This window comes from Adiantum capillus-veneris, chromosome 24 (assembly GCF_014529385.1).
Source record: "Adiantum capillus-veneris isolate H3 chromosome 24, ASM1452938v2, whole genome shotgun sequence".
NCBI lineage: Eukaryota > Viridiplantae > Streptophyta > Polypodiopsida > Polypodiales > Pteridaceae > Adiantum > Adiantum capillus-veneris.
In genome coordinates, this window is record NC_140954.1 from 76537954 (window position 1) to 76553483 (window position 15530).

At 42.0% G+C, this 15530-nt stretch overlaps 1 protein-coding gene across 1 annotated transcript in view; it reads left to right on the plus strand.

Annotated features, from left to right (window-relative positions):
• The window catches only part of LOC147426612 (nucleoporin protein Ndc1-Nup protein), a 48439-nt gene extending 34247 nt beyond the window's left edge, over positions 1-14192 (plus strand). The window contains exons 2-4 of the mRNA XM_086499002.1: positions 12672-12905; positions 12978-13361; positions 13445-14192. Coding sequence (XP_086355128.1) covers positions 12672-12905; positions 12978-13361; positions 13445-13927 — 1101 coding nt within the window. The 3' untranslated portion in view covers positions 13928-14192. The remainder of the gene's footprint in view (positions 1-12671; positions 12906-12977; positions 13362-13444) is intronic.
• Positions 14193-15530: the final 1338 nt, after the last annotated feature.

Consider the following 15530-nt stretch of genomic DNA (forward strand, 5'->3'; position numbering starts at 1 on the left):
TCATTCCGCTGCACCTAACACTCAACCTGACAGGCTCTCCCAACTCTCGTATAGGATGGTATGGGACGCTACTAACGAGAGAGGAGAGCAAGGGGGGCACATGCCAGCCGGTGGTGAGAATCTGGTGTGTCTTTTTCATGGGTTCTCGTGTGTGGAATGTTGATTGCCAGCAGCAGTCACATGGATACTGAGTATGTCTTAGTTTGGTCTCTCCGTTATCGACTATAACATGAGGGTGTCCTCGAGAGCTGCCACTTTGAGGATATGGCAGCCCTTCCGTGTTTATTCCATATTTTGGAGTATGTTTTGTAGTGGTGCGGAGGATAATAATTTTCTAATTATATGTTTTAGAGGCCACTCTGTGTGCCAATGGTTGTTTTAGGAGGGCGCTTGGAACTGCATACACACCTCTTATTGTTGTTTTGTAGTGAGAATTAGGCGACTAGGCAGCGTTGCCTACTGAGGGGCAACAGCGTTGTAGTGTTGGCGCAGTAGGCAGGCTGCAGGGTGACGTAGTGCAGCGCGGCAACAATGGCAGCAGCAAGGGCAACGCAGGGCAGCAATGAGGCGGTGGAGTGCATGGGACAGGGTGGCGTAGATTGGGTGGTTTCCCTTGGGGGGTTAGCAGCTTCTCTAGCGAGGCGGTGGGGAATAGATAGAGCTGGGGATTTTTATTTAAAAAACACAAGCCCCTTAGGCCTTGCAATTTTCACTAACCGCCCATAACCTATTAAGTGACCACCTTTTAAAAAAGGTGTGAACTTGACTCCTTTTAAAAAGAAAGGGGTTTAGGCACTCACAAAAGCCCACTAGCACTCCCATTTTTGCCACCCTTGCAAACCCTCGGCATTCTTCTAAGCCGCCCCACTCCTCTCTTGGCAGCGCCTGCTCCCCAACCTTCCGTTTCATCGCACCAACGAGCGAGGACGTGACTTTTTTGTCACCGTGTGTTCTCTCCTGTGCGCCGAGCTCTCTCTCTTCCTCTTCTTCTCACCCTCTGCTGCATACTCCTGCACACTCTCTTAACCTTACCGCCATGGCGTCACATGACACTTCTTCGCACGAGAATGGCATCGCTAGCACGCATCTGTTGGAAGTAGGGTTGCAGAAACGCACACAACTTGGAGAAGACGAAGGAAGCTCAAGGCACACAATAGAGAGTGTATTACTTAGTGTGCAATGAAAAGATAGATAGCCCTAGAGTGATGGGCGTATATACAATGCACGGGGAAAAAACCTCCTAAAGAGGGAAAAATGCCCCAGTGGTCCTAGTGTGTTCACACACATCACTACCACATGTATATGGTAACAAGTCTCCCATGGAGTGATGCGGTGAACGAGAGCTGGCACATGAGTAAAGGGAAATGCCATGCCCTGAGGACACGATCAATCCACAAAGGGGAGTAAGCCCAAAGCTTTGTGGAAAGCTTCGAGCTTCTCACGAGACAATGCCTTTGTGAAAAGATCTGCAAGGTTGTCCTTTGTTGGCACATAAGCCAAGCTGATCTCTCCTGTTGAGAGCCTCTCCCTAACATAGTGGTAACGCACCTCAATGTGCTTTGTGCGAGCATGAAAAACTCGGTTCCTCGCAACTGTCAATGCGCTCTGACTGTCAGTGTAGATAGTATTAGCAATGTCCTGTCCAACACCCAAATCAGCCATAGGGCATCTGAGCCATACACACTTAACCGTAGCTGTGAAGATTGCCTTGTACTCAGCCTCACAACTCGAAGTGGCCACAGTAGGTTGCTTCTTGCTCAACCATAATATACATGAACTGCCAAGTATGAAACAAAAACCACTTGTGGACACTCGCGTGTCAAAACAACCAGTCCAATCTGAGTCCGAAAAAGCATGCAAGTCTGTCGGCAATGATCCCTCCCTTGGGATAAAACAAGCCAAGATATAAAGTGCCACTAAGGTAGCGAAAACCCTCTTGACAGCCTGCCAATGCTTAGACCCTGGGCTATGCATAAATCTGCTGACTTGTGAGATTGCAGATTGAATATCCGGCCTCATGTTGCATACATAAATGAGGCATCCAACGGTAGTTTGGTAAACAGTGACATCAACAGGATCGCAAGCATCATGTAGACTCAACTTCAAACTTGTTTCCATAGGAGTGGCAATAGGTTTGCAATCCTGAAGTCCAAATTTACATAGCAATGTCTCTAAGTAACTTTTCTGACACAAGGCAATACCACCATCACACTGCTTAAACTGTATACCCAAGTAATGATGCAACAATCCCAAATCTTTCATCTTGAAAGTAGCATTCAAATCAGCCTTGAATTCAGCAATATGTCTCTCATTTGGTCCAGTGATCAACAAATCATCTACATAAAGAACCACAATGAGAAGTACATCACCCTTACGCTTTACATACAATGTGCTTTCTGTTGGATTGTTACGAAAGCCTCAGCTTTCTCATACCAAGCACTAGGAGATTGCTTCAGCCCATACAAAGACTTCTTACATCTACCACTTTGTCCTCTTGTCCTTTCTTGACAAAACCGCGAGGCTCCGTTACATAAACTTCCTCAAATATGTCACCATTCAAGAAAGCAGTAACAATGTCTGATTGATGTACATCCCAGCCAAAATGAGCTGCCAATGCACATAGAAAACGCACAGTAGTCATACGACAAGTGGGAGCAAAAGTCTCTTCATAATCTATGCCTTTTTGCTGTGCATAACCCTTTAGTCGAACCTTATGGCGATTGATCTCACCATCCGGCTTGCGTTTCAACTTGTAAACCCACTTCGTACCAATGGCCTTTTTGCCAGGAGGCAAATCACATAAAGTCCATGTGTCATTTTCTATAAGTGCATCATATTCTGATTGCATGGCAACCATCCAATTTTCTGAATTCTGTGCTTCATCAAAAGATAGAGGTTCCTCAACATCATGTAAGCTACACACAGCCAAAGCATGACAATCTGATGCATAAGATGCATGGCGAGAGCCTGAACAAGTACAACTAGACAAAGGTGCATCCAATTTACTGTCACGCAATGTATGCACGAGTCATTTTGGCATACCTCTAGCCTGCTCATTTTCAGCCCTTTCCTCATGAAGTACATCATGTACATCTGCATCAGTAATAGGCTGATCTATAACATTTTCTGAAACCCCCATAGGCTGTACATTTGCCTCATTGGAATTTACATTCGTATTTCCACCACTGAAAAGAGGCAACAAAGTGTCATAAATGTCTTGTGAGCTTACATTACTGTCTCTAGAACATGACAGCAAGGATTGAACAGAATCTTCCACAAACACTACATCCCGTGAAACCAGAATACGCTTTGTTTGTGGATGATGCAACCTGTAACCTTTGCTTTCAGCACTATAACAAAAAGAAATAGATTTGACAGCCTTATCATCCAATTTTCTGCATTGTATTTGTGGCACCAAAGCATACGCCAAACAACCAAAAACACGCATGTGCTCAATAGAAGGCTTTCTATGATGGCGTGCTTCATATGGAGCAATAGACTGCAAAGCTTTCGTAAGACACCTGTTTAGTACATAAGTGGCACACATGATGGCCTCAAGCCAAAAAGAATGCGGCAAAGCTTTACTTTTGACCATACATCGTGCCATTTCCGTAAGTGACCTGTTTTTCCTCTCAGCAACGCCAATTTGCTGAGGTGTATAAGGCACTGTACATTGGTGTTTTATCCCACGACTAGCCAGAAATGCATTAAATTCATGAAACATATACTCCCCCCCTCGATCGGAACGGAGAGTGCCTATAGTACATTTCGAGACATTTTCAGCCATAGCCAGAAAGTGTTTGAAGCACATAAAAACTTTGGACTTCACTTTAAGCGGAAATACCCATGCATGCCTGGAGTAATCAATCAATGAAAGTCACGAAGTAAAGGTAATTGCCCAAGGACGGAGTTTGCATGGGCCCACAAACATCGCTATGCACAAGCTGCAACGTGCATGTGGCCCTAATTGAACCATCCTTTGGAAACTTAGAACGCTGCATCTTACCCAAAATACAGCCTTCACAAATATGTTTGACAGGTACTTCAAGAGGCGGCAAAGAGGCAACGATATCAAATTTCTGCAAACGCAGCAAACTGGCAAAATTCATATGACCAAAACGTGCATGCCAAAGTTTTGCATATGAAATAGCCCTTGAATCTGCAATTGCATTTGCAAAATTTTATCCACACTTGTCGTACAAAGTGAGCTTATACAACCCACAGCACAAAAGCCCAGATGCAACAATTTCATCACCAAAACTGAGATCATGAACTGTACATTTGTCATCCACAAATTTGACTACAAGTCCAAGTTTAGCAAGTGCAGATACAGACAAAAGATTCTTCTTGATCCCAGGTACATAAAGCGCATCAACAAGTGTGAAAGAAATGCCATTTGCAGCAGTAAGCACAGTATGAAGAGGTAGCGCTCCCATGCAAAAACACTAGGCCAAGGAAGGGGCGATTGCTGCAAAACAATACTAGGAAGAGGCTCTATAAGGAGTTCCCAATAACTAATGTCCAATGGGTGAGGCTCTGTCATTTGAAATATCAAGAAGATTAGTGATGTCTCCTACAAATTGGATCTACCTTTGACAATATTGTCCATCCCATGTTCCATGTAGCCGTTTGACAAAGCGGTTGGGACAAGATGAACACGTGGTTCGTTTGGAGGAAGTCCCGAGTTTGGAGGAAGTCCACATGAACCCAAATTGGTTCTTGATCAAAGGGTCAAGCGGTCTTGAAAGACGTCTTACCCCGAGTATCGATCTGAGTCAAGCGCTACTTGGGAATCAGTACGTCCATTGAAGAGTCGTTTTCCTAGTTTCATAATCGACAACATTGCTGTGGAAAACAATCAAAAATAAGAGGGAACGTGTTACGTCCCCAAACATCTTGAGCTATGTCTGGCAAGTGTGAACCGACCTGCGTGAGAACGTACCCTTAGTTGAAGGGAGGCTAAGGAACCATGATGACCTGTGTGCATACGAGCACGATGTGTCCCCCTGTAAAGCTAACTGACTGTAGGACTCAAGGGCCAATCTTGCATATCTGTCTCTGGTAGTATCCCATAAGCTGTGCATAAAAGAGACTTATCTAGTAAGCTTCTCTATCTCCATTGCAGGGGGGCGGGGGGGACGCTAACTCCGCTCTAATGATCTCATGTGGCACGGAGGCCTTGGCTCTAATCAGCCAAGAGATCATAGATACCAAGGCCTCTCCACACCTCTCCACCCATCCTGATCCACAGAGGGTCCACAAACTTGAAGCTTATAGAGCATAGGTGAAGCTACCAAGGTATCAAAGAACCAGAGCTTTGTTTGAGGTTCTTGGAACTGAACCTGCAAACACATCCTCTCCAATCCTCCCAAGGCTGCATACGCTCTGGTCAGTCTAGTCTCTGCTGCTCTCCTCAAAGAAAACTTTGGCCCAATGAAGACTACCCCAAGATAAGTGTATGCATCTGTGTACTCCACAATCTCCTGAGCATAAGTGAATGTAGGTGTTGATCTCCAGATCCAGTGCGATGTGGTGTTAAACACCAGAACCTTGGTTTTACCAAGGTTTACAGACAATCCATTATCCTTCGTAAAGCTGTGTAATGCATCCAAATGTCGTTGCATACCCTTCGGTGAGTCCGAGATCAACACAATATCATTAGCATATAACAACATTGAAATCCATGTCCCTGCCAGCTGGGCACCTCTGTCACCCTCTTTGTCAATGTAATCAGAAACCTCATCAGAAAATCTGTGAGAGCGTAAGGTCATCTCCAAGAAAGATGCCCGTCTTCTTAAGAGTTGGTCTCTTCTTCGAAAAGTCCTTTGCTTCCACGGAGAGGAAACGAAGGATAAGTGCCCTTTCCTTTGAGGTTTCCCTATGCTTCCACTTTTCTTATTGCCCACTCGCAAAGCCCTCGTATGCGTCGGCTCATTAACCCCCATCATAGTCATGAGTTCTTTTATCTCTTCATCAACATTATCTTGGTCTTTGAGGCCACAAATGCTCACGGGTCAGGCATGCACACGCCTCCTCTGCTCTCTTCTAGTGTGAAGTTAATGATGGTGGGTGTGGGGGTTGTTTCCTTGCCTTTTCCTCTCTTGGCGATCTCGATCCATTTCTCGGCCTCGTCCGCTTTTTGTTGGGTCTTTGTAAGAACATCCACCCACGAAGTTGTCATTTCTTTGTGTTGTGTTGCTCCTCTTCTTTTAATGGCACGCACTTGTTCTTTAATCGTGTTGAGTTCGTCAACTACTGAGGGTTGAAACTCTCCCTCCTTGAGTGTTTGTCGTGTTTATTATACTTTCGTGGACCGATACGCGTTCTTCAAGTGTCTTTATTGTGCCTAGGAGGTTGCGATTAATCTTGTTAATGGTCTCACACATTCTTCTTTGCATTTTTGAATGGCATCCGCGTCGTCCTGGCCATTTTGCTTCTTCATGTTTGAGAACCATAATAGGAGAGGGAGAGGGAGACAACGGGTAGCAACACCGCTAATAAAGAGTATATTGTTGGTGGTGTGTAGAGATTCGAAGGCAAGAATCAAGCGGGGAATGCTCTGAGGAACAGCTCTTGCACAATCGCTGTTGCCCCTGCTATGCCACTGCAAACCCTTTTCCGCCTTCCTTGCTACATGCCCACCTTCCCAAACCTGCCCGTTGGACATAAGCGATGATGTGGCATGTAATTTCCACTGTGATTTGCGCCACGAATCGTGGGATAAGATATGGCAGCACATACAACTTTCCGGCCAGCTTTTTAAAGCAATTGGCTGGCAAGCTTTTTGAGGGCGCCAATTTTTATCGGATGAAGTTTCTGGGGATGCCAACTTTTTGTATCAGTTGCGTTTGGGCTTCAATGCCTTTAAAAGTGTGCCTTAGGGGTCCTCTTTGGAAGATCAATGCATGGTTGGACAGTTACAGAGATCGACTCCCCGGAAGTTGCAGTCTGTGACTCATTAATTTAAAAACAAGGTGAAGGATCACGGTGGCCTGCTAGGAAGCAATGCAAAAGTAGACAAAGGTTGTGTTTGTAGAAGTTATTAACTCTTTTATCTACAAAAAGAATTTTAAAAGGTTGTAGAGAGGGTGTATGATTAAAGGAGTAATAGATAAATGGAAAAAAGAGACTAAATAGGTTAAGTTTGTTTGAGGGGTAGTCATGGAGAAGTTACTTGTTGGCCAAATTTGGTCCAGCTTGTAGCTTGTTTCTTTTTAAGATAATTGTTGTAGTAAACTATGTAAAGAAATCAATGTGATGATTTCAATATAGGCAAGAATTTTAAGACTAATATCGACATTGAAACAACCTCACAGTATGATGAAATGACATTGATCACAAAATTGTAGAAAAATTTCTAAGGAGTGATGGGCCTAAGTAGTTTTGTGCTGAATCTAAATTAATACCAATAATATTTCATAAAGATGACTAATTAATGACGTTTTTCTTTTTACAATATTCTCCTCATCAAGTGTTTTTTTTTAGGAAAGTAGAATTATATTAAAAAGAAGCATAAAAAAAGTATAAAGATCCCACACGTTGGGGTGGGATAGCCGCTTAATTGAAGCTAACCACAAGAACTACAACATCCTAAGCCTAGTAGGATGGTAGAACAAAGGAACAAGTGATTTCCATTGTTGCCATCTAGTATTCTTTTGTACACTAGAAACAGAATAGCCCTCATGGAGAGCAGCCTGGGCCTTATTACATAAGATTGTGGCTGATTGCTTAGAATTAAGGTGGAGTAACCATAAGGGGAAGGAGGACTCATATTTGAAGAGAGGCATTTCTCTGAAGCCACATAAACCATAAGATGTATCCCCTCCATATCATATATTCCACAATGGGATATCCAGGCCTTTGCAATTTCCCAGAAGGTCCTGAAATTCCAAAGTTTTTAGGGTATCTGCTCAAGATGTAACAGGTTCATTGAAGATTGTGCCCATATATGGTTTAACTGTAAAGAAAACAAGGGTATTTTGCTGTCTCTGTAGAATGTCATCAGACAAGTCCCCATTGTTGACTCCTGCCTTGACTCTTTATCTCCACTCCACACTCCTTGATGCATTATTAGCCACATGAGAGTGTTGTGCTTAATAGCCATTGGGAATGATCAGAGGCATTTGAACCTGTAGGTTCATTGCTTGCAACTCCATGAAACTTTTTATTTTCTATTCAGCCTTTTCTTTACATCATTTTCCACTTCCCCTTTGGGGTGGTATTGGTTGTACACTTCTGCAGCAACATGAGAGATTTTGCAAGTTGCTTGAACAACTCTAATAGGTACTTGGAAATCAGACATGAGCTTTTTAGCTCTCTCCTGGCACCATCTTGCATCTATTAGAGTGATAGTATATTCTTTGTGAAGTGAGGAAGCTAATTTCAATTTGCCTTGATGTATCAGATTAGACCAGACCCTAATGCCAGCTTTGAAGCACTTGTGGGATTTTTTGCATAGCTTGGGCTTGGATTTACCTGCAAATACCCCAAACCAAACAGATCTAGCATGAAAGACAAATGATTAGCAAGAAATTCCTTGGAAGGTTTCCATAAAGACTTGATCGTGTTCCATTCCTTCCACATTCTGCATACAAGCTTGGAGCCCACTGGGATAAATGGAACAGGAGATAAAAGTATCTCTCTAAGCTGAAGATTAGACCAGGCTTTGTAGGATTGGCATTTAAATTTCTGAGTATCTCTCTTGAGAAGTGTTGCCCAATAGTCCTTAGAGTGTGCAGCTTTGAGGATCCATTTAGCAGCCATCCTTGTAGACAGAAGTTTAAGATTGAGGAGGCCAAGACCACCCTTCTTTAGGTAGGCATCATATATTCCAGGGAACCTTGGAAATTTTTAAGTGATCAACCTCCCCATAAGAAGTTTCTAGCCAGGGAGGTAATATGTTTCAGTTGGTACTTGGCTGGACACCACCAAGACAAAAAATATATTAATGAAGGGAGAATATAATGATTGAGAACAAAAGCTCTGACAGATACAGAAGTCTGATAATGCTGCCACTTCAATAACTTTTGTTTGAATTGGAAACCACCCACTCCCATTTCTGTGCATAAGTGACCTTGAAGCCCATAGATATACCCAGAAGTCTAAAGATCTGGTCATTCCTTATCTCCATACATCCAACATCCAAAATAGTTTGAGGGGCGTGGCCTTCTGAGATTTTATAACCAGTTTTGGAATGATTTGATTACTGATCCACTAGCCTTACAGAAAGTATCCAAGCATATCTAGAAATGTTCCACAATTCTACAGTCATTAGGCAAGAGAGAGTTAGTGTCATCTGCAAATTGCTGCAATACAAGATCTTTGTCGGTTCCAGGAATCTTAATGCCTCTCATTAGGCCTTTATCTAGAGCATCCTGCACAAGCCAGTCAAAGGCATCAGAGCATATGGCATACAAGAGTGGAGCAATAGGACACCCCTGTCTAATGGACCTTCTCAATGGAATTTTTTTGAAGCTCTCTATTTATAGAGACCCTAGCACATGCATCCCTAAAAAGGAGCTGGATGAACTCAATAAAAATTCTGCCAAATCCAATGTCAAAGAGTGATTGAAAAATGAAATCTCATTCCATTCTGTCATAAGCCTTGTCAACGTCAATCTTAAAAAATTAGCCTCCCACAATGTAATAATTGCATCAAGAATGAACCTTCCCTTTATGAACCCTTTCTGCGGTGGATATGAACCCTTTCTTCCGTGGAAGAATAATCTGATGCATGATGAGACTCAATCTTCTAGTTGAAGACAGGGAGAAAACCTTGTAAACATAAGTCCTAGATAGGTCCAGTTCCCTAGATCCTCTTTCGCCCCCCCTTTTATGTATGAGCTTAATGACACCAGTATTCATAGAAGTGGACAGAGCTCCTACTTTTAAAGCATCCTTCTAGATGGACAAGAGATGAGTCCTTATCAAGTGTTTCTTTTGACATGTATAATGGTATAGGAGGGGTTTATGAATTTTCCAATTTTACATGTAACTTCACAACTTTATCAATATTGGGAAGGTCTAAATTTAATCCATAATGATGATACATGTTGGAGTAAGGAGGTGAATGCTACATTTGCATACTAAAACCAAAAGTTGAAAAGAAATTCTTGGCGTTCTTGAATAAAAGGACAATTTTACAAAATTAAAAAAGTACATTTTCAAGCCAAACAGTTGAAAAGGCTGTAGGTCCTTAAATGGACCCATTTATGAAGTACACAAAGACAAGAAAAAGAAAGTCAAGAGAGACTTAAATGAAGAGACCGAGTTACAGTGACAAAAAGACCCACATAGAATATATAAGGAAGATATAATGTTTTTAAAACTTCCATTTTCCTCTAAAGAGGACACGTGTCCACCCTTGGCACGCTGTGCATCAATGGCTCAAAATTTGCACCTTTTCTCAACCTTTCCCTATGGCCTTCTACAAACCAAAAAGTTCCGAAAGGGGCGTTTGACTTAGGCGCCAGTGCATGTCGGTGGAGAACTATGCTCTACCGTGTTTTGAACCGTGTCTTGAATTCAGTTGTTTTAAAGTGTTATCAGTTGCGACATGTGTTTGCTGATTATTCATCGCCTTGATGTGAGGAACAACTTTCCTTCACACTTTAACTTGAGATTAGACCCGTGGTTCCTAGTATTCAGCTTCTAATGTTGGTAGTCAGTGCTGCCTGCAGTCTGCAATGATGTCAACTGCCATATTACTGCATATGCAACTTGAGTTAGAAGAAAGGTTTGCACAAATTCTTTGGGGAGGTTGTTCTTCACATTAAGTAGAGCATACACTTTCCAAAGACGATGCTTAGATTGTGAGATATTAACTCTACAAATGAGGTGGCTTCTGTAGCTTGAAATTCCTACTCAACTTTAGGACCGCTTTACATTATTGTAGAATCTATGGTCTACCAGGGTGTAAGAGCAATCATATACACATTCAAAAGCATGTGATGACATCCCATGCAATTATCACAAGTCCTCCATGACATAGATCCGTCTTGCCATAGACGTACGAGTTTATCCCCCCCTAGAGATGGTGTAGACTTGTATACGTGAACAACGAACTGTAGTGGACTCATTTTCTATGTAGATGTCTACTCATCATGGCTTATGCAATGGTTGGCACTTTAGAATTTCTCTATCGGATGGGGTCTTGTAAATGGACTTCAGAGGATGTATCATACTCCAAACAGATTTGAGAGGACTCTAGACAAACTAAAGAACTTACACAAATGGTATTTCGTTTAATGGTATTTCGGTTTATTTGAAATGAGTGGGTAAGTTTTTTCTTGTGAACGAGTGCACATCATGGCCTGCAAAGTGGCAATTGGCTTGCTCAGATGGGGATGTTGGAGACTGCCATGGATCACGTGATTGAGAGACATCGGGACATTAGCTTTTGACATTAGTGATTGCATACTGGTTTTGACAGGAGTCATATAATCTTTTAGAGTGATTTAAGATATTGGTAGTAGCTACATCTTTCTTGGGAAACAACACACTACTGTATGCACCGTTTCTCCAAAAGATAGCTATCATGAGTTGCATGTGAGGATAAGCATATGCATTGGAGGATGCTCAGTATAGCTCTGGTGATATGAACCGAACTGTTGCAGTCTACATGTACCAGCAGTGTACCTGTAATTTATCCTCATCAGACGTTAGATTCTGTGATGTTCAACCTTTGAACTAATATCACATTGCATGATGGATTTGATGGGTACGATACAAACTCTTTTTTGACAGGTGGTTATAGGATAGAGGCTGTGGTTAAATGCTGAGATGGAGCGGGATTACTTTGTGGCATTCTTTTAATGATTGAGAGAGTGGAGGAAGTGTAGGTTTTAGAGACAGCTGACAAAGTTTGCTAAAGGTAATGGAGGAATGGTTAGCCTAGATGAGAGCCATGGTGGACTATCATTTAACTGCTGAGAGGAAAGAGGGACTAACTAATGACACCATCTTTGATTCAGAGAGTTAAGGAGAGAGCATTCTAACATACTAAGGTGACACACTCTATATCATGTGATGGAGGAATGATCAGTCAAAATGGAAGGAAGTACCTCCATGTCTACTTCTATCTAAATTCCACACACGTTCATTTCTTGTACTCGATTGCCTTTAGGTGTCTTTTGAATGAACATGTGACGGAGGAATGATCAGTCAAAATGGAATGAAGTACCCCCATGTCAACTTCTATCTAAATTCCACACACTAGTTCATTTCTTGTACTCGATTGCCTTTGGGTGTCTTTTGAAGTTAGTAGACATTTTAAAAAAAATGTAGCTATGGCAGATGCGAATCCATGAGTAATGGTATGGATGTTAGCTGTCACTGTTTATGCACTGCTGAGTCTCGTCTTTGTCTGCTTTCAAGATGCTTTTTGTTGTTGTCTTCACGGACTGAGTTATTGTAATTTCAGTCTTACAATAGATTGCTGCTCTCAAATGGTTACCTTGCTTTAAAGCGGCACTTCAAGTTTTTTGACTCTGTAATGTCATTCTTTTATAACCGACTTGCCATTGGAAAAAGTCAAAAGTTGACACTGTTCTTTGATAAAGTTGCTTTGGTAGCTGTACGAAAGTGCTTAGTTTTTTTTATCTCAGGGTCAAAATGCAGTTACGAGTGTGCATAGAAAATTATTTTCTGAATGACCTTTTCTTGTTTGACAGCGATCTCCCTTTTTCACCTTAAAGCTTGGGTTGAAGGAAATGATCAGGAAATCTCTTAAACTTGCGGTCTTTTCAGTACCATTTGCCGAGGTGTCAATCCTGATCCTCAATACAAGCACATTTGCTGTCAAGCGGAAGAATTCTGAAAACTCCTTTGTAGTAAGGGAGCTGGACTTGGTGGTCTTAGCTGCCTTAACAGCTCTTCTTTGGGAGACAGCTCATCACCTCGTGGAGGTAGTTCTGGCCTGACTCTTCAATGTTTTAAACCAAACATGTAACACTCCTAAAGGTTGGTGGTTTCTACAGGCTTTGCATACCAGGCGTTTCCGGTTTGCACCTCCTTTGGGTACATCTGCTGCTGAAACAAATCCTTCAGAAATATTTCTAGTGGCTCTTGAGGAAACAGAGAAGAGTTCGCTTACCCATTACTTGGCAACTCTTGATCTTTGCATGTTGTCTGAACATAATTCTGACAAATGGAGATTACAAGCTCTTTTTGAAGAAACTGGTGAAACGTATAGTCAGGTGATATCAATATGTTCAAAGCCTTTGAACATGCTGACGGTGAAGCTTGCAAAGGGTTTGGATGGATTATCAGAAGCACATGAGAAAGATATCTTGAAGCACCAAATGAAGGCGGCTGGCCAGGATGTAGTTCCTCCTGCGTACCAGATTCTGCGCGATTATCAGGTATATTCTCACATATAAATGCAAGAGAGTTGTAATTTAACAGCTTTCGAGTATGAGTTAACTTCTGAAGCTTTGTTCTACAGCTCTGCTCTTGGTGTGCCAGAATCCTATCATCTCTCACTGCTTCCTCTAAGTATATTGATCGGTATGGAGTAGCGCAGCTAAGAGGCTGCAATGGGGCAGTTGTCTCTTCCTTAATATCTTGCTTACTGGTCATTGAAGTGTATCTTGGAAGGAGGAGCAGCACTCATCCTGGCCAGATGATTGGAGTGCAGAGCATAAAGTGGACTATTCCTTCAAGGGGACCAGTCGTAGATCCAGGAAAGAAGCAAGGTTTTCCTTTTTTGAAGAAATCGGAGCTCTATAAGAAAGCATATGCGATGGCTGATGTGCTTCGAACATCTTTGTATCAGATTGTTACAACATTCAGGAAAGAAATGGTTGTGAGCGGGCCAGGTGGGATGGCGATAGCAGAGAGGGACTGGCTTGACAAAGGGCAGCCTCTGTATGGCACATGTGAGTTGCACGTGCAAATTTTGCGGTTGCTGCTAGACTTCAGACTCTAGTCATATGAGCTCTCACAGTGGTTGATTAATTACGGAAGAACTTCCTGCTCTCAAACTACTGTATCGAGGTATATCTAAATTTTGGTCAATTAGCTCATGCTTACCAGAGGTTCCCTTCACATGAAAAATGAAACGAAAGCTCAACCCTGGCAGCTTTTGGGTTCCATCTTTGATATTGGTGAGCCTGTGGTCCCTTGTTATAACACATTGAGTGTACCTCAAAGCAAAAGGAAAGTAACAAGTTTTAACATTTTGTGTTGCTTTATCTGTTGTGGGTTATGGCATTCTTTTTGTGGATTCAACCTTGCTTGTTTTCTGAGGTTGAGCAGCTGTTTAAGAGGAAATCGAATAGAGCTGACATATGGATGAACGATTTAAGTGCCGCAAATCAAAGAGGCGCTTTTAAAGTATAGGACGCTTGTTTAGGGTCTAGATGGTGGAGTGAGTGTTGAGAAAATTGATATTTGCAATTATACATGATTCCTGTGTGTGATTTTTCCATAAGGAAAATTTTAAAAATTGAGCTAATTTCTACCGTTTACATTTATTTTCTGCTAGTTCTAGGTCTCTTGCTATCAACTGGCATTTTCAGATAAGCTGAGACAGACATTGTTCAGAACTAGTCTTGTGCTTACTTGACATCGTTGAAGTGAGGTTAGCATTCGTGCAGTTGGATGGTGTGTGGTAGCTCACATCAACCATAATGTCTACTGGAAGCTGTTTCCATTGGTCTTTTGGTACTGTTGAGTGTTACAGATGGGCTCGGAGAAGCTTGTTTACAAGAAAGCAAGACGTAGGTGCCTGCATAAAGGAACTTTTGTCCATTTACATGTGATGTATGTGAACTTCCATTGTATATGGTTGGAGGAATAAGTTCTTTTATTCATGTGCATGCTAATAGGCTTGTCACTGTGCAAGCTAGCATTCTCACAAATTTGCCATTATTGCAGTCTTAGATACCCCTTCAAACCATTACCGTTAATAAAAGATCAGTAGAAGGCCTCCAAAGTGAAAGAGTGGCAGACGAGGCAATTGGATTGCTAGAGCTACCGCAATGCATACGCTGTCAACACGTGTTGTAAGGCTCCACTACAATTGTAGTGGCAACTGGTATTCCTAGAAGGTGGAGTCATTTATCTTTCGTTAGGCTATAGTTCAAAATATTAGCAATGTAGACGACCTGTCTATAACCTGCAATTCCAAATTATGTCATTGAAAACTACAGGAAATTGATTCCATGAAGCGAGCACCATTCTGAATTTCAAGGCAATTGATAGGGAATTAGATAGCTCTTAAAGAACAAGTAGTGCATATTTTTGTATGATGGGAGTCATTTAGATTTCTGCCTTTATAATGGAGTATAGAGGTGCACTTTTTCAAGAGGAAGAAATTCCTGCACGGATTTTGTGACTGGTAGAAAAATAGATCTTGTCTCTTATAGTGGAGCAGCAATAAGTTGGATTTTGAAATTAACTCATTAGTATAAGAAAAAGGAGTCAGGAAAGGCTTCATAATAGATAAATAGGCTAGCAATAACCTAGAGGAACTGTGGATAAGTATTCAACAGTTGTTTTGAGAGGTTTTGAATGTATCCTTTATGGGA